At 40.8% G+C, this 20,699-nt stretch overlaps 1 protein-coding gene across 1 annotated transcript in view; it reads right to left on the bottom strand.

Moving 5' to 3' along the window:
• Positions 1 to 16,104, bottom strand: part of LOC135545104 (collagen alpha-1(XXVII) chain B-like) — a 144,044-nt gene extending 127,940 nt beyond the window's left edge. Inside the window, exons 1-2 of the mRNA XM_064972744.1 lie at positions 15,659 to 16,104; positions 4,601 to 4,671 (exon numbers count right to left, since the gene is read on the bottom strand). Of these exons, the coding sequence (XP_064828816.1) occupies positions 4,601 to 4,671; positions 15,659 to 15,711 (124 nt within the window). The 5' untranslated portion in view covers positions 15,712 to 16,104. The remainder of the gene's footprint in view (positions 1 to 4,600; positions 4,672 to 15,658) is intronic.
• Positions 16,105 to 20,699: the final 4,595 nt, after the last annotated feature.

The following is a 20,699-nucleotide window of genomic DNA, read 5'->3' as shown; positions in this document are numbered from 1 at the left end:
TGCTGAACTGTTAAGCGTCAATCATATCATGTAACTCAACTGTACTGTGATTCAATACATCTGAATATAATGTATATATGAATATATCTGAATATTATATAGCCCCACAGTGGAGGTGTCATAATACCCATAAAACCTAGTGTTCAAATAGGGAAATGGTAGTTAGTTTTTTCATCTTTCATTTTTCCCAAAGGGAATTTTAGAAACACTTCAAATAAGGGCTAATGTTCATGTAGGCTTACCCTGGCGTCACGTTTTGAGAAACTTTGATAAATCTCTCTTGGACAAGGTGACTTTTGTCAATATATTCGACTCTATTTACTCTCAGATAAAAAAAGAAGAAGCTAATTAGCATCAAAGTAGACATCATGCAAGACTGGAAATCCCTGCAAGCTCATGCACGTCATCTCTAGCTGACACCTTTGCTCACAGGTATTGTGTCCATTTAAAACTTGCACAAGACAGTACACAATATTGTGAATTGAACCCTCCTGTTGTTTTCGTTTCATATTAATGAATTCTGTGTTCCCAGTCCAAAATGACCTCCCCATTATAGCTGATTATGAATCCATAATAATACATTACAGTATTATCACCTAATGTTGTGTTAGATATTTTTATCAACTTAATTTATTTTTAACATTACAAGATTTTTTCTTCTGTTTGCTATTTATGGCCTGTAGGCCTGTAGGCATGAGTTTAAAAAAAGCATAAAGTATGGATTATTTTGGCTATAACATATGCTCAGATTAAACATTTTGTGCTATTTATCACAGGCTACTTTGTGTCAAAGTGTAACAAGGACTCTCTCCTCCTCACCAGTGTCATGCTCAAAGATATGATCAAGAGCCTCACATACAGTATATTGTTTGGTCATTGTGCTGCCACAGAATGAATTGTCAGCAAGGCCTCAAAAAAGCTTAATATACCAGAGCTACAAGAAAAGTTCTATATATTATTGAAACAATGTTGCGATTGTTTGTGAGAATGCCAACAGGTGTGTTTCCCGTGGGGGAAAGATTCTATTGGGGAAAGGTTCCTGTGGGGGTTGCCATGGAAGCCAAGAAAGGGAGTGAGGTGTGTGTGTGTGTGTGTGTGTGTGTGTGTGTGTGTGTGTGTGTGTGTGTGTGTGTGTGTGTGTGTGTGTGTGTGTGTGTGTGTGTGTGTGTGTGTGTGTGTGTGTGTGTGTGTGTGTGTGTGTTCAAACACACATGCATGTTGGGGTCTGGGAGATGATGTGTGTCCATCTGATAAATAGACGTGGCTGAACTCCATTCTATACACTAATCCCATTCATTTCTAATGACCGGTCATTTTTGACCGGGAGCACCACATGTGTACAAAAGTTAAATAAAACACCCAAAATGTAATGAAAATCATCCAAATGTATTTTGTGTGTTCAGATGCCCTGTGTGGACAAAGTCATGGAACCTTATGACAATCAGATAAAATTAACTACATTTTTTAGAGAGAAAACTTCGGTCCAATTCGACCGGAACACAGCAGCAGGGTTAAAGAAATGTAGCCAATGTATTCATTACTAAACTTAGCTGACATTAGATAGATAATCCAGAGATTCTAACCTTTGCCTCGATTTGGCAGTCTCGTCCAGATCATCATGGCATTTGTAGTTCATTATGATAGCCACATTAGCAGCTAATTAGCATTTCATTTCTGGGGGGGAAATAGAGCTGAATATATTGATAAAAGTCACCTTGTCCTAGAGACATTTACACGGTTATCAAAATGTCACGACAGGGTAAGCCTACACAAAACGCCCTTATTTTAAGTGTTACTTAAATCCCCTGTATGGAAAATTAATGGTGGAAAAACAATTGGATCCATTTTTTCTGGGTAATATGACCCATACTGTGGTAATCTGTCATCACAGGAGATTGGTGGCACCATAATTGGGGAAGACGGGCTCGTGGTAATGGCTGGAGCGGAATCAGTGGAATGGTATCAAACACATCAAACACATGGTTAGATGCCATTTAATTTACTCCGTTCCAGCCATTATTATGAGCCGTCCTCCCCTCAGCAGTCTCCACTGTCATATTCTCTTGATTTTCGAAGAATATGATAAATACCTTACAGATCTTAGAACTGTCTTACTTTATCAATATACCATGTGAAAGACCTGTTAATGTTTTGTTGTCATTGGATAATTTGCAAAGAAAAAATAAAGCATTTGATGGTTTAAAATCAGGTCTTGAAAAAGTAATATGTACTCATTCATTATTATCCTGGACAATCTTATTCATTTGCATTTTCATAAAGCGATCTTTTCTGGTGTCTTTTATTTGAGAATAATACTTAACCTTTCACCTTTTGGTGTTACCAATGAGGAGTTTATCAACACACACGGTGTGACACACCATATAAGAGCGGGGAATACGAAATAAGAGAAGGGACTCCCATTTACAGTATTTGAAAACTCCAGAAGAAGGGATGTAATTCTGCACTGGACAGGATTTGAAACACCATAATAGTGTTTTCAACATTTTCCAGCAGCTTTCCCAATCTCTGGCAAGGTATTGCACAACTCTTGATTAAGTGGTGTTACAACACCATGTCATGTTCCAGAACATTTCAGGATTATGAGTTTTAATAACTAGCAAAGTTAAGGTTTTGTCTCCTTAACATTGGTGGCAGCTCAGATGCCACTAGTTGTAGTGTTACAAAACACGTTTAACGGTGTATGGCTCACCTACAGTAAATGGTGTATTGCTTTATACAAATCATCTCTCCTTCATCTCTGTCTAACATGGAGTAATGTAGCTGAAATATGGTACCGTAATAAGCCATCTGGTTACCACCAGGTACAGTGGTTGTACCATGCTGTTTGAGGCCAATAAAGTCTGAATCTGGTGTTTAAAACTTCTTAGATCAGCATTAAAACAACCCCCTGTTTCTGCAGCTTGGTCTAGAGGTAGCGCTGCCGCCCCTAAACCACACATTGTCCCTGGAGGGAGTAGTTTGACTGCTGTTTATGCCAATCACTTTCTGTGATATATCTTTCTCATCAATCTCCCCATCTCTGTATCTGTCTCCCAAACAAAATGTTTAACTCTCTGCACCAGGGTTGAAGTAAGGTGGTTGAAACGATTAATCCTCTTTGTGACCCACATAAAGGCTACAGTGCATGGCTTCAGATGTGAAAGTACAACTTCCCCTTGGCTAATGCAAAACAAATGTGGGCAACAGTCAACTAAACACTGAGTTGAATTATAGTGCTACAATAGAGAGGAAATACAGAACAGTACAGACACTGCAGCTATGATTCTTACGGGCTGTTGAGCCATAAGTCATGTTAGGGGGAAGGAAGGGGGTGGGCTGTACATTATGCAGTGTCCCAACTGACAACCTATTCCCTATTTGAAGCACTACTTTGACCAGGGCCCGTAGTGGTGCACTATATAGGGAGTAGGGTGGCATTTGTGACATTTCTATGTGCAAGCAAGTGGGAGGCAGGGAGGGCATGATCACTGGACAGACCTCCCTACACATGGAAAGGACATCAAACTGAAGCTGAACTTGAAGACAAGAACAAAAACTTACTTCATCAGCAGAATATCCCATGATACTGTAGCTTACAATTATCTGTATAATGGTTCTGAGAGATTATTTTACAGTCTGCTAGATACAAGATGAAATGTAATAACATAATAGGAGTAAGTAGTCTGTCATAGGAAGGGGGACAGTGAATGCCAAAACTCTAGGTTTGACCCTATTACATCCAGATCTTCACAAACATCCTTTATTAGAACATCTTGGCAGAGTTCCACAGTAAACGCAGCCGTTGCATCAGAGACAGAAGAGGGAAGGATATCAGAAGATTCAGAAGATGCAATCCCCATAGAATCTTCAGTACACATCTCCCACTCCCACAAGAGAAATAGAACAGAGAGCGTTTTGTCTCCACAATCTCTTCACTTCCACACCAGAAAGAAGTAAAGGAGATAGCAACTACTGTTGGAGAAAGGATTGTTGCCTCTCTCAGAATAAACATGCTTCAGCTGAGCCTCTAGACAGACAGACAGACAGACAGACAGACAGACAGACAGACAGACAGACAGACAGACAGACAGACAGACAGACAGACAGACAGACAGACAGACAGACAGACAGACAGACAGACAGATAGATAGATAGATAGATAGATAGATAGATAGATAGATAGATAGATAGATAGATAGATAGATAGATAGATAGATAGATAGATAGATAGATAGATAGATAGATAGATAGATAGATAGATAGATAGATAGATAGATAGATAGACCCCTGTCACAGTTCATCCTCAACTTCACTAAACACGTTAAATGATAAAGGACTTATGTTTGGAAGGATTGAATGAAGTAAAGCTGTTTCAGCTGGGTTATGATACATTTTACAGTCCACATTTCACCCTTTACATTACTGTACATCATACACGTTTTGCCCCAGCACTTTCCAAGTGTGTTTTTACTAGGCTGTACCAATTTGACACTGGCAATATGCAATACGATTTTCTGCTGTACAGCTATAATAAAACTCAATAAAAATACATGATTGGATTTCTGAATCCTTACTTCAGAATGAAATAATGAAACCTCACCTTCAGGGTGTGCTTGAGCTAGCCCCAGGAAACAGGTACAATAGAGAATAGTCCAGAGTATCAGAGTTCTCCTGTGGGGTAGAGAGAGAATATGGTTACACACACTCATCCATACGGAAGTGGTGGAAAAAGTACTTAATTTTCATACTTGAGTAAAAGTAAAGATACCTTAAAAGAAAATGACTCAAGTAAAAGTGAAAGTCACAAAGTAAAATGCTACTTGAGTAAAAGTCTAAAAGTATTTGGTTTTAAATATACTTAAGTATCAAAAGTAAAAGTATAAATAATTTAAAATGTCAAACCAGACGACACAAAATGTTATTGTTTTTTAAATATACGAACAGCCAGGGACACAGTTCAACACTCAGACACAATTTACAAATGAAGCATTTGTGTTTAGTGAGTCTGCCAGATCAGAGGCAGTAGGGATAACCAGGAATGTTCTCTTGATAAGTGTGTGAATTAGACAATTGTCCTGTCCTGCTAAGCATTCAAAATGTAGCGAGTACTTTTGGGTATCAGGGAAAATGTATGGAGTAAAAAGTACATTATTTTCTTTAGGAATGTAATGGAGTAAAAGTAAAAGTTGTCAAAAATATAAATAGCAATGTAAAGTACAGATACCACAAAAAAACAATTATTTTTACTTAAATACTTTACACCACTGCCATAGAGTATAGGTTATAACAGGGTTTGTAAGAAGGTTTAAAAATGCATTTTTGCACTCATTTCATCCTTAGTTTCTAAGTAGTAAATATGTGGTTTATGACATTATTGCTGCTAGTCAGATTTCATGTATAGTAACCCATGGAGGCAGCAGCATAAGCAGCACCAGCATCAGAAGTACTGCTTCTACCCAAAGCCCATCCAGCTGGTTCAAGTCACTGGGGAACTTTCCTATCCACATAGCAGATAATCTGACCCACAGGGGGGGCTAGGTGAGTACTGCTCCCCCTTAGTCTCCCTCTGACTGCTTTGCATCTGAGCCCCTATTCCCTATATAGTGCAATACTTTTGATCAGAACACATAGGGCTCTGGTCAGAAGTAGTGCACTACAGTGCATTTGGAAAGTATTCAGACCCCTTGACTTTTTCCACATTTTGTTACGTTATAACCTTACTCTAAAATTGATTAAATTAACTTTTTTCCTCATCAATCTACACACAATACCCCATAATGACAAAGCAAAAACAGATTTTTAGTCATTTTGCACATTTATAAAAAAACAACAACAGAAAAACCTTATTTACATGGGTATTCAGACCCTTTACTATCAAACTCAAAATTGAGCTCAGGTGTATCCTGTTTCCATTGATCATCCTTGAAAATTTCTACAACTTGATTGGAGTCCACCTGTGGGAAATTCAGTTGATTGTACATTACCTGTCGGCCCAACAGCTGACAATTGCATGTTAGAGCAAAAACCAAGCCAAGAGGTTGTAGGAATTGTACGTAGAGCTCCGAGACAGGATTGTGTCGAGGCACAGATCTGGTGAAGGATACCAAAAATGTCTGCAGTATTGAAGATCCTCAAGACCACAGTGGCCTCCATCATTTTTAAATGGAAGAAGTTTGAAACCACCAAGACCTGCCCGGGAAAACTGAGGAATTGCGGGAGAAGGGCCTTAGTCAGGGAGGTGACCAAGAACCTGATGGTCACTCTAACAGAGCTCCAGAGTTCCTCTGTCGAGATGGGAGAACCTCCCAGAAGGACAACCATCTCTGCAGCACTCCACCAATTAGTTATTTATGGTAGAGTGGTTAGATGGAGGCCACTCCTCAGAAGAAGGCACATGACAGCCCACTTGGAGTTTGCCAAAAGGCACTTAAAAGACTCTCAGACCATGAGAAACAAGATTCTCTTGTCTGATGAAACCAAGATTGAACTTTTTGGCCTGAATGCCAAGCGACACGTCTGGAGGAAACTTGGCAACATGCCTAAGGTGAAGCATGGTGGTGGCAGCATAATGCTGTGGGGTGTTTTTCAGAGGCAGGGACTGGGAGACTAGTCAGGTTCAAGGGAAAGATGAACAAAGCAAAGTACAGAGAGATCCTTGATGAAAATCTGCTGCAGAGCACTCAGGACCTCAGACTGGAGCGAAGGTTCACCTACCAATTGGACAACGACCCTAAGCACACAGGGAAGACAATGCAGGAGTGGCTTCGGGACAAGTCTCTGAATGTCCTTGAGTGGCCCAGCCAGAGGCCAGACTAGAACCTGATCGATCATCTCTGGAGAGACCTGAAACTTGCTGTGCAGTGATGGTCCCCATCCAACCTGATAGAGATTGAGAGGATTTGCAAAGAAGAATGGGAGAAACTACCCAAATACAGGTGTGCCAATCTTGTAGCGTCATACCCAAGAAGACTCGAGGCTGTAATCACTGCCAAAGGTGCTTCAATAAAGTACTGAGTAAATTCTCTGAATAATTACGCAAATTTGATTTCGTTTTTTTTAATACATTTGCAAAAATACTAAAAACTGTTTTTGCTTTTCTTTTTGTGGTATTGAGTGTAGATGGATGAGGGCAAAAAAACAATTTACTTAATTTTAGATTAAGGCTGTAATGTAACAACATTTTGAAAAAGTATTTTTGTGACACAGCCTCTGACCAAGGCCTCCAATGGCTTGTATTGCATTACCCCCGCCTATGGTTCTTAGAAATCAAGGAAGCAAAGATAAGGGGAAAATTATGAAAAGGGCAGGGGGAGACAAACATCTGGAAACATCAACACTAAGAAACTCAACACACTAAATCATCAGTCAGCACTTCCAGTTCAGAGTCAGACAGTGACGTCACATACATAGCGAGGTTGTATTATCCTGTGAGTTTGTTTTTCAGTACCATGACTACGTACTTCAAACTTATGATAAGGAAAGTGGATGTGGCCAAAGGATGAGTCTCAATGATGGACTGGGAATATCACTGAGTAGTTTTCAGCCTGGATGTTAGCCTGGATAAGTGTTGTAATCCATCAAGACCAAAGTGTAAAAGTGCATGTTATGCCTGTATTTGGTTTCGCCAGCAATGCAGTATTCACCAGCAATGAGTACTTGAGCAGGATGAGAATGCTTTACAGTATGTGGTTACGGCACATCTACTTGTCCACAATCTGAAAAACTCATTGACTTCTGCGGTTTCCTCTTACAGAGTGAGGCCTCTCAATGACCTGCAGGCCTGGAGATTCCAGCCAGGCAGCCAGGGAGGCAGGGAGACACTGAGTGCTACTCCAGCAGAAAGTCACCAAGTGACCACAGGCTTATTACACTTACTACCTCTATAGTCACTTCTACATCCTCAGCTTTCTGCACCTTTGCCACATTCAATATTTTAACACTACATTCAAAATGTATATTTGCAGAAAAGCATATAAGGCATCTAGATTTGCTGAGTTGTGACGACAACTAGTTTGAATGTTATAAACTCAGCAAAAAAGAAACGTCCTCTCGCTGTCAACTGTGTTTGTTTTCAGCAAACTTAACATGTGTAAATATTTGAATGAACATAACAAAATTCAACAACTGAGACATAAACTGATCAATTTCCACAGACATGTGACTAACAGAAATGGATTAATGTGTCCCTGAATAAAGCTGGGGGTCAAAATTAAAAGTAGCAGTCAGTATCTGGTGTGGCCACCAGCTGCATTAGGTACTGCAGTGCATCTCCTCCTCATGGACTGCACCAGATTTGCCAGTTCTTGCTGTGAGATGTTACCCCACTCTTCCACCAAGGCACCTGCAAGTTCCTGGACATTTCTGGGGGGAATGGCCCGAGACCTCACCCTCCGTTCCAACAGGTCCCAGATGTGCTCAGTGGGATTGAGATCTGGGCTCTTCGCTGGCCATGGCAGAACACTGATATACCTGTCTTGCAAGAAATCACGCACAGAACAAACAGTATGGCTGGTGGCATTGTCAGGACAGTCATGTCATGATGAGCCTGCACATGAGGGAGGAGGATGTCTTCCCTGGACCACACAGCATTGAGATTGCCTGCAATGACAACAAGCTCAGTCCGATGATGCTGTGACACACATCACCATGATGGACCCTCCACCTCCAAATCGATCCCGCTCCAGAGTACAGCCCTCGGTGTAACGCTCATTCCTTCGACGATAAACACGAATCACTCCGACAAAACTCGTCCGTGAAGAGCACCTTTTGCCAGTCCTGTCTGGTCCAGCAACGGTGGGTTTGTGCCCATAGGCGACGTTGTTTACAACAGGCCTACAAGCCCTCAGTCCAGCCTCTCTCAGCCTATTGCGGACAGTCTGAGCACTGATGGAGGGATTGTGTGTTCCTGGTGTAACTCGGGCAGTTGCTGTTGCCATCCTGTACCTGCCCGCAGGTGTGATGTTCGGATGTACCGATCCTATGCAGGTATTATTACACGTGATCTGCCACTGTGAGGACAATCAGCTGTCCGTCCTATCTCCATGTAGCTCTGTCTTAGGCATCTCACAGTACGAACATGTCCACATCTGCAGTCCTCATGCCTCCTTGCAACATGCCTAAGGCGCGTTCAGGGGACCCTGGGAATCTTTCTTTTTGTGTTTTTCAGAGTCAGTAGAAAGGCCTCTTAAGTGTCCTAAGTTTTCATAACGGTGACCTTAATTGCCTACCGTCTGTAAGCTGTTAGTGTCTTAATGACCATTCCACAGGTGCATGTTCATTAATTGTTTATGGTTCATTGAACGAGCATGGGAAACAGTATTTAAACCCTTTACAATGAAGATATGTGAAGTTATTTGGATTTTTACGAATTATCTTTGAAAGACCAGGTCCTGAAAAGGGGAGTTTCTATTTTTTGCTGAGCTTATAATGCACTGATGAATTGTGTATTCCCCCACCCACTCACTGAACTAGCCAATCAGCAGAGTGAGATTTAAGAAAACATTGTTTTGTGATTTTTTTACGAACTCCGTCAGGGTCTCAACTAGGGATGTGGCAGTCACGAAATTTCGTCAGCCGTCAAGCAAATAACTGTGGGTCTCACAATAATTGACCGTTAACTAACATAAACACATTTAGCATCTCCTGGATTCACACATAGCATACAAGCCATTTTAAAAAGTATAATACATCCATGCAATATAGCCTACACCTTCACAATAAATTCATTATTTATTTTAGACCGGTCTAAAGAAGCATGATATGAAGAAAATGTAGTCTATTTCAGAAGAACAGAATAGCATATTCTGAGTTGTCCTTATGTTAGGTACCGATGTGGCAATGCCAAATGGCAGTGGGCTACACTAGTTAATTTAGCAGATAAGAGTTGCATATAAATCCGTGGCATGATGTTATATTATTTTATAGTATGAAGAATACAATTGAACAAAGCTGAATAAAATATAGATATTTTCTCCAAACGATTTGAGGGAGTGCACAAATGCGGCTATTCTGTGTTGAGCGGTTAACAAATAAATAGGTACTCCTATATCCTTAATTTAGAGTTATTCGTGTAACTTTAGTCGTTCTACAAGCGTTGGGCTATATGATTCGATTTTTATATATTTCAAGGCTGCATGATGAGACTCTAATGATGATTTGAAAAAAGTCGCTTGAAAGGCATGAGCTCTGCTTAGTTTTTTTTGCACAGCCTGTACACACTCAAAAAGTATCTCATTCACAGTTTTACAAGCACTTGATAATGCCTCGAATTTCACGGTGGAATCCCCTTGGTGGCTGTAATGCACTCTAAAAAAATCCATGCCTTTTGCGACCCGGAGTGCTGCGTTGTGCGCTTCTTCCTGAGTGTTCTGCGCAATCCAAATTGTCTCTCACTCACGCCGCTCTCCGTCACGTGATTGGGTCTTTGTCGCAGACGACAAGTTAAAACAGACACACCCAAGACGCATTTGCGCGTGTCCTTATCCAATTCCGACGTGCATATTGAAAATATTGGAAGAACTGTCCACATTTACTTTTCGTCAGCCAACAAGATGCGTTGGCCCAGCGAACAGCAAAAGCACTAGCCTATGTCAATCTACTATCCCCCATAGTACAGATCAGAACGTTTAGCTTAAAATGTTGATAAACTATTAGGCTATTTCTTCTAATTATAAGCGCAGCAATGCGCACATGGTAGTAGGCTACAAGCGCGAATGTTCCATTAGCGGAAAACAGCATTATCAAAAGTGACCGCGAATGCAATTATGTATGTAATGTTTGTATTATAAAGGTGCATTTTATAGTCAAATTATCTTCCCCAAACTTGGAACTCACACTCTGCTTATATATAACAGTTAGGCACTACACCCCTTGTAAAGCGGATTAATGTGCTTAATTTTAAGAAGTTATTTGTAGCAACTTTAGTTGCATACAAACCTTATTGAAACATATAGGCCTATGGGCTAGTCTACATGAGGTGTGCAACTATGATTCGAACAAGTCGCAAAAAAAGGCATTGTTTCTTATGCTGGGCATCATTCACAAGTGATAATATATAATTCTCAAATGATTAGGGTAATATTGTCACCAATCAGACTAATCTTGATTTAATCTTGTCTTTACATAATAATATATGTGTGACATTTGTTTTGATTTAGAATGGACCATTATCATGCACCTGTATCAAACCAGGGGCAACGAGAAGAAATACGTCACTTAAAAGCGAATGGAGGACGCATTTCCCCGTGGTTTATTTTCATGCCAGCCAGGTAGTCTATAATTCTGTTGTAAATATAAGCAATGTGCTTAATATTAGGAAAGATGAGAAATACATAGAGTAGGCCTAGCCTATAGAAAGATGATGGGCTCCTCCTATTTTTATTAGTGGCCATCACTCTGTTTTCTTCTGCAATTGCATAGCCTGTAGAAATGTTGCACAACATGAGCTCATGGGCTCTCATGAAGTGTTTGATTAGGTTTTTGAACACATTTGCATTGATGTCAGAGTGATTAGAGGGACAATAGAATGCTGAGTATGAGGCAGTTAGCAGGTTTGGTAGGCTACTTCCAGCAGCAGCATCAGAGCTTGGAGAAGCCTAATTACCATGACTAAACGGTCATGTGGACTTTGACTGCCTTCGTGACTCGTGACCGCCGGTGTGGAAGTAAGACAGTCACCGCACAGCCCTAGTCTCAATTTACTGTTGCGAGTTACAATAGTATAATGCACAAGGTGCAATTTAGAAATGTGATTGTGCATCAGCAGATTTTCTCTTGTTTTGTCAGTCACTTAGCCAATGTCAGCAAAATAAATCTAATTGCTAAATTAGTTTAACAGCCAGCTATCTAAACTTCTTATCATGGTCGAATTACCGGCCGGAGTGCCCACATCGATTTTGATAGTCAGTTTCACTCAGATATCATATTAAAAACTGCAAACATTTCTCTCCATCTCATGGCAAAATGTGTAGAATTGCAGGAAATGAGTTGGAAAACAGCTGATCTTCCTCTCTGCCCCATGGCAAAATGTGTAGAATTGCAGCAAACTTAAAAAAGAACTCTGAAACGGGGCTTCCCAGGTGGCGCATTGGTTAAGGGCGCTGTACTGCAGCGCCAGCTGTGCCATCAGAGACTCTGGGACTCTGTCGTAACAGGCCGCGACTGGGAGGTCCGTGGGGTGATGCACAATTGGCCTAGCGTTGTCTGGGTTAGGGAGGGCTTGGCCGGTAGGGATGTCCTTGTCTCATCGCACACCAGCGACTCCTGTGGCGGACCGGGTGCAGTGCGCGCTAACCAAGGTTGCCAGGTGTTTCCTCCGACACATTGGTGCGGCTGGCTTCCGGGTTGGATGTGCGCTGTGTTTTAAGAAGCAGTGTGTCTCTCCCGAGCCCGTACGGGAGTTGTAGCGATGAAACAAGATAGTAGCTACTTAAACAATTGGATACCACAAAATTGGGGAGAAAAAGGGGTAAAATTCAAAACAACAAAAAAACTCTAAAACCTAAAAAATGTCTCTCTGCTGTCAAGAGGGGTACCACTAAAATGTTTTACTCACAATGTGTGTGTTTATGGGTACGCAGACCTCATGAGCAACTTCGGCCCATTATGATGAGTTCAGATTTTTTGTGGCCCCCATCACCATCAAAGTTTCCCATCCCTGCTCTAAACCATCCCAGCAACTCACTCCCACAGCGTTCATTTGGCAGCAGTGCACAACTGCATAAGCAGCAGAGTGCAACTTCAAGTCCATTGGCAGAGTTTATAAAAGGGGAATGCTTATACTTTCAAAAGTAAATGTTTTAATTGGAAATTGTATCTTACTTAGTCATGAAATCTGAAATCCAAAATGTGTTATCACTATCATTAATAACTGTAATAATTATTGATAGTATATAGCCACCAGCTCTACTGGAATCCAGAACACTTTTCACAGGCTATTCAACTTTTCTCTAACAATGTTTTTGCAAGCAGGGCCGGTTTAATGCAGGGCCTTCCAGGGCCTGAAACCCCTGGGCCCAGTCCCGTGGTGGGCCCAAGAGGTAGTAAAACCCCACAAGATGTTTCAGGAGCCCGCTCTCAATGATTGTACAGCCTGCTGCTGCTCTGCTAATCATCAGATGCGGGAGGAGAGGAGGTAGGGGCACACGTGGGTAACTGTGGATAAAAGGTTTTAAATAAACTGCATAATAAATAAATGTGACAAGGCAATTGTCTGAGACAGGGGCAGGCACAAGTACACAGGGGGCCCATGAGGCAAAACATAAAATCAAATAAATCACATTCTTTTTTTTATAATAATTTTTTTATACAACGACAGGAGCCCGTTCTCAATGTTCAAAATATACCAGAGAGCATAATTTAGCTACAGAGGATCAATAGTTTCAGAAAAATTACTGTGGATTACATTTTATCACCAGCACATACATGTAACTGCCAAAATAAAGGAAACACCAACATAGTGTCTGAAAGCGTTTACGCTGATACGGCCTCTGCAGAAGTCAGGGCATTCATACTTCTTGCGCTTCCCGGAGCAAGGCAGAGCTGCTGTGAAGGGAGTGAGTTTGTGTTTATACAGGACCTCCCTCCCCCACCTACCATCAACCAATCATGTCAATGCAGAGCTATTCGGAGCCCTCCGCATTGTTACAACATTTGGGAGGCACACGGCGATGCTGTATGGAGCTCAATTTGGCCTCTGCATGCCTCAGGAGGCTCCGCAATTGCGTCACACCCTCCATATGGACCCTCCGACCACATTTTCGGATCAAGCATAAATGAGATTTTAAAGTGTGTTTGGCCACCACCAGCTGCCAGAACAGCTTCAATGCGAGTTGGCATAGATTCTACAAGTGGACCTAAATCATGCCAGGAAAATGCACCACTTTCCTTTCATTCTGGCAGGTACTGGTTGCCTACAGTCGGGAAGGCCGCAAATTGGCCAGCATGCTTGCCAAATATACAACTTGTTCGGTTGTGGCCATAGACATATAATCAATCCATAGGAGTGTTTTGGATCCTCTTATCCTGGCAATTTGACTATTAAACTCATGGGTACACTAGCAACAGCTGCCTGACTTGAATAGGAACTGCCATCTATGGATTATATTTCTATGGTTGGTTGTGGCTGTCTGTTGGCCTTTTGCAAATTTCAAAACACACCTAACACCTAACACACCTAAATCTTAACCACTGGGGAAAAAAACATACAGTTTGGAAATGCCTACTGCTGAAAATAGAAGACGTGTGAACCAATTTTTTGCAAACAGCAGCACTGTTTTTCAAAGTTGCTCATCTTGAGATAAGCTATTGACAAGACTCGTGCATCGGTAATCACAGTGAGTAGAAGCCTATGGCTTATTCATCATCATTAGGTAAGTCAGCCTATATATATATATACGTATATACATATATACATATATACATATACATATTAACTCCTAATATTGTACAATCTCTTTGTCGCTTCATTGGCCTGGGCTATTGTTTGTTGAATTCAAGATTGATCTCAGTTTGTCAGCGTCAGAGTAGCCACTCATTTCGGTCATTTGTGTGGTATTAAATAAGATTCAGCTAATGTCTTTTATCATGTAAATGACGTAGAATTGCATGAAGTTCGTTTTTAAAAATCCTATTTTTTTCGGACCCTGCTTTTTCGGACCCTCCCAAAAATGCCTCTCCTCAACAGTAGCCTCAGACACATGACAAATGTTATTATGGCTTTATTAAAAGGGCTTTTTCTTCAACAGTATTTTGTTAAGGAACTCCGGCTTTCAACGGACTCTTGAAAGTTGTAATAGTAGGATGCATTTTCAAAATTGGGTAGTGCATCACCAGTTTTCCTCTTGTCATGTCCGTCAGTGCAAACCTTAGAGCAGGGTTTCCCAAACTCGGAACCAAGTGTAATGGTAAGTTGGATATTTGAATCAGCCCCAGGATCGAGTTTGATGGTGAGTTGGTTATTTGAATCAGCCCCCGGATCGAGTTGGGGAAACCCTGCCTTGGAGAGCTATTTATAACCTGTCAGAAATGTCCAGATCAAATAGCCCATGTCAGCTAGATTTTGTTGTAATATTTGAGTCACTCAAATATCACATGAATACACATTAGACATGACAAAATGTATAGAATTGCTACAAAAAATTGTTTTAAAACGGCTAAATGTTCTCGGCACCCCATGACGAAATATGTAGAATTAAAGGAAATGCGTTTCAAACCTGCAAAATGTTCTCTCTGCCAACAAGAGGGGTGTGAACAGTTTGTGTCATGAACAGTGCTTGTGCCCACAAAAATATAGATCCCCAATGCTGTAAGGGGGGCTTCAGTAAAAATGTTTGGGAACACCTACTCTAAAATATAGGCTTTTAGTTCAGACAAATAACGTGTTTATGTCATAGCTGAGAAATCCAAAATGAAAATAGTAAGGAAAAAGACTAGCCCACACATTGGGATCACAAAATAGGGATCATTCATTCATTGACACAGACATTATTCCCACTTTGTGTGCTCTCAAGAAAGTACACGTGCATTTATTCTGGAATGTGTGGAAACGCATTGGAGTTAAAACAGCTGCACAGATGTTCAGAAGTGAGTTAAATCTTGATCAATCTGATAGATAAGAGATGATGGGGAGAGCTGTTTTGTTTGGATAATTTGTACTCACCCCCCAACTCCAGCTGTTTTGAGTTTGGAGTACAGGGCATTGTCCGGCTCCATAGCGGTTACTTCATTCTTTCTTGAGAGTTTTTACAACGGTCCAGAGTGGCAGGAGACATACGCAAATCATTTCCATTGCAGCTGGTCCTTAAAACTTCGAAAGTGAACCAAAAAAGCACCGGTAATAAGAGATCAATAACGTGTCTTCCTCCTTTCTCAATGTCGTTCCGTTATCTTCCTTCAGGAGTTCTTTACATAGAAGAAACTTCGACCTACAGAGCTCCATCGGAGTGTTACTTTTCCGCGCGAAAGAACCGACTCCAGGTAAATGTCTGTGGGGAGAAGTACAATCTTACACACTCATACGAGCACGGTGAAATGAATGTATGGTGACCGCCTTGTACGCCGACGTTTCTAATATACAAGATATCATGGAGTGAGTGAGGGAATTCTCTGCTCGGGACTCAGAGAAACACACCTCCTTCTTTCGCCTCAGCTGATATTGAAGGAGGAAACAAATGTAACACACATGAATGGTGTAAAGAAGAAGAGACATTTCTTTGGAAAGTAAAACCTTCTACATTTGCACTTTTCCTTAGTAAGTAGACCATGTATGCAGATTTAATTTAGTGCCATACATGACCTAGACCTCTGACTTCATCAGAAACAGTCTTGTCAGCCTGGTCTCATAGACTAGACTTAACATAGTAAACGTAAATCCATTACACTCAAATTAGTATATGTTATGTTTGGGATGGTTACACAAACACAAGACAGAAGGGTACTTAATAAGGCAAAAACGAAAGTAGGGTGGTTGGTTGGGCATATAACTTGCAACCCAAAAGTTGTGTGTTTGAATCTTATCACGGACAACTTTAGCATTTTAGCTAATTAGTAAACTAGTAAACTAGCGACTCTTTACTACTTTTGAGCTACTTTGCATAGCTTAGTATGTTAGCTAACCCTTCCCCTAAACCTTAAACCCTGAATCTAATTCTTAACCCTAACCTTAACTCCTAACCCCTAGCATAGCTAATGTTAGCGTTGGCCACCTAGCTAACATTAGCGACAACAATTTCAAATTCGTAACATATCATACGTTTTGCAAATTGTAACAATTTGTACGAATTTCAATTCACAACATCATACAAATTGTAATACATATCATGTGAAATGGATGACAAATGCACAAATTAATACATACCATACCTATCATACTAAGTGAGTGTTGGATTTACTATGTTACGTCTACCCCTGAGTCGAGGTTGGCCTTGTCTCTGGATAGGTAAGAGTAGTCTTCAGCTGTCCAGTTATTTATGGGCCAGGTGACAGGTCTAGACTGTAGACAGCTGGATGGCTGATTGTTTGTTTACCCAGCACACTTGTTTTGTCTGGGGCAAGATGCCTGGTGCTTCCTTAGTGTTTCACTCCTCTCCAACACAGCACATTTACATTTACATTAGGGGAAATGTAAAAGAGAAACAGATATAGCAACAACAAAAAATGCAATACCTGCTCCAAAAAAAGTATCTCCTTATTCCTTCTTAGTCCTTGCAGTACCATGCTAGTTAGATAATGTATTTTGATTTCAGTACACCAGCCAATTTTTGGTTGTTTCTACGGTCTCCCGACCCAATGAAGAGGACTACCATGCATGCCTGACAAGCTGACAGTGACGATTTCATTGCTCAGGAGATTTCCTCTGAAGTTACAAGTTGTCTGTCATCCTTATCCTGTTCTACAAAACCAGAGAGTCAATTGCTACGGAGAAGTCACAGTCAAATGGCCGGGTGGCGAGGTGCCTGTGAGATGCCTTCAATGAAGAGTGAACTATGCTGCCTGCCTGCAGAGGACATGCTCATCTCCACTGTTGAACTCCTACCTCTGGTTCCAACTTAGCTGTCGCTCCATCTGTTGCAGGCTTGAAACACCCAAAACGTTAAACTCGGGCTCAAAATCGTACTCCAGACCTACTCTATCATATATCTGTATTATTTGATTCATGTTTGTTTTGCTTTTTCGAGTGCTTTGAGATAATATTTGTAATGAACAGCGCTAGAGAAGTTGAATAAATTATTATTATTTGTTTGATTTATTTTCTATTGTATCCTGTGCTGTTCACTGACTTTTTAGTGTTCCAGGCCATATAGCTGCCTATCCTCCCTGCCCACCTTACCTACAGTCAGTACTGTATGTACGCTCATGCCTGTGAGCCGGAGCTAGAGTAGAGCTCTGCTTCCTACCTAGCCCAAAGGCCGGCAGATGGCGATATTGAGTCGTTTCAGTCTTACCATCCAAACGCATTGTATGCAGCTGGCAATACACTCCTATACCCCGTGGACCGGTTTGAACCTAAACATTCTCCATTCAAGCTGCAAAGGCATCGATTTCTTCCTTGACTAGATTTATTGGAGAGAAGGTGAAAAAAAGGGGGAAATATGCAGACATTATAAAACACAATTTTCCATCACAATGCTAAAGTGGCTAATGCCTAGGAATGCGAGTCGGGGCGCAACATCAGGAGTACTATTAGCCACTAGCATGGTGGTGGAAAATGATGTTTCATAAAGAAAGTATGCAGGTTTTCCCAGTTTTTTTCTGCCTTGACATTATCTAAGGAGGAAATCGATGCCTTTGCAGCCTGAATGGAGAATGTTTTAGGTACTAACCAGTCCACACGGATACGAGTGTATTGCCGGCTGCATACAATGCGTTTGGACGGTAAAATGAAACCATCAATCCAGATTAAATGTCGCCATCTGCTGGCCTTTCGGACACTGCCTACCCTGCTGCTACTGCAGTCGTGTGCTGTGAAATTCCTCTGTCCTCATTGACCCGCCCTCAACAAACACGCAGTGACAGTGTCCAGCCGAGCCCCAACAGAGCGCCGATTCAGCTCCCTGCAACTGGATCCCCCGTTCCTGAGCCTGGGCTCCCAGCACACAGAGCCCCTCACAGTTCTCCACTCACAGCCAGCTAGGCCTAGGGTTGCGTCCCAAATGCCACCCTATTCCTTATATAGTGCACTATTTTTGACCAGCTCTGGGCACTATAAAGGGAATAGGGTGCCATTTGGGATGCATCCCAGGAAGAGTGCACACCACCTTGAAAGAGCACATCCCATGTACCTGTCTGAGCTTACATGTCTGATGGTAGATTCTGTTACTTCAAACTTTTAGTTCGCAGACAATGGAGGCAATGTCCGAGAAGTCGAAGCAGAGCAGGCACAGCAGAGCAGTTAGGTTTTGAGTGTTGAGGGTTTTTTGTTTCAGCACTGTAAGTTTGCGATGAGTGATAGCTTAGGTTACTGTACGTAAGTCGTGAGAGCAAGCAAACTGAGAATGGATCAACATTGTAGTTACTCCACAATACTAACCTAATTGACAGAGGGAACAGAAGGAACCATTTACAGAAAAAAAATATCCAAAACATGTATCCTGTTTGCAACAAGGCAATAAAGTAATACTGAAAATAATTTTGCAAAGTTCTTTTGTCCTGAATACAAAGTGTTATGTTTGGGGCCAATCCAATACAACACATTAGTGAGTACCACTCCATATTTTCAAGCATAATTGCGGCTGCATCATGTTATGGGTATGCTTGTAATCATTTCAGGATAAAAAAGAAACAGAATGTAGCTTAGCACAGGCAAAGTTCTAGAGGAAAACCTGGATCAGTCTGCTTTCCACCACTTCACCTTTCAGCAGAACAATTTGACAGAGCTTGAGGATTTAAAAAAAAATAATAATAATGGGCAAATGTTGCACAATCCAGGTGTGGAAAGCTCTTAGAGATTTAGAAAGACTAACAGCTGCAATCTCTGCCAAAGGTGCTTCTACAAAGTATTGACTCAGGGGTGAGAATACTTATGTAAATGACATATTTCTGTATGTCATTTTCAATAATTTTGCTAACATTTCTAGAAACATGTCTTCACTTTGTTATTATGGATATTGCATGTAGATCGGTAAGAAAAAATACATAAATAATTTAATACGTTTTGAATTCAGGCTGTAACACAACAAACGTGGAATAAGTCAAGGGGTATGAATACTTTCTGAAGGCACTGTAGTAAACAGCTCCAACAAATATCATACAGTAAAACCAGGTTTCAAAAGAGTGAAAGGCCAAGACCTGGAGGCCAGTTTATATATATGTTTTATGAGTTGATTTTCTACCACTAATCACTTATGACTGCCATGTTGGAACCCCTGTCTTTAACTATTGGCAGGTGTGGACGACTCTCTGATCATTCTTTATTCCAGACTAGGGAAGTAATGGAAGTCATCTGGCCGTTTATACCCTGGTATTACAATGGAAGGTAGAAGTTCCGTGTCTACAGGAAATTGGAGGATTTTCAAGCAGACAGAGTCAATGTGTATGGCCAGTAACCCTATACCCTATCTGTCCAGTGTCCATATGGATCACATGCACATACTAGACCAGTCATGTATAGAATTGATGAGTTAAATTTGATTGATATACAGCGGAATCCAAAATTATTGACACCCCTGATAAAGATGAGCAATAATGATGGTGTAAAATAAATAGTTCCAATACTAAGCTATTTGTATGCTCCAAAAAAAATGGGAAATTAATGTATACAATTGAATACAATTGCTCAGAGAAAGTGATTTTTTTTTTTCAAAAAGTTAGGGGTCAAGGTTTTGATATCCTTAAAGATTCTTATAAATAAAGTAGTCAAAAATGTAGTATTTGGTCCCATATTCCTGCATCAAGCTTGTGACATTTTCAGTCCGTTTTGGTTGTATTTCAGATTATTTTGTGCCCAAAATATATATTTTTTTATTTAACCTTTATTTCACTAGACAAGTCAGTTAAGAACAAATTCGCTCTAACCACTAGGCTTCTTGCCGACCTGAAATGAATGATAAATAATGTATTGTGTCATTTGGAGTCACTTTTATTATAAATAAGAATAGAATATGTTTCTAAACACTTCTACGTCAATGTGGATTCTACCATTACTTATAATCCTGAATGAATCGTAAATAATGATGATTGAGAGTTACAAAGGTCAAATATCA

Source organism: Oncorhynchus masou, chromosome 1, assembly GCF_036934945.1.
Source record: "Oncorhynchus masou masou isolate Uvic2021 chromosome 1, UVic_Omas_1.1, whole genome shotgun sequence".
NCBI classification, from domain to species: domain Eukaryota; kingdom Metazoa; phylum Chordata; class Actinopteri; order Salmoniformes; family Salmonidae; genus Oncorhynchus; species Oncorhynchus masou.
This window is presented reverse-complemented; position numbering and strand designations above follow the sequence as displayed.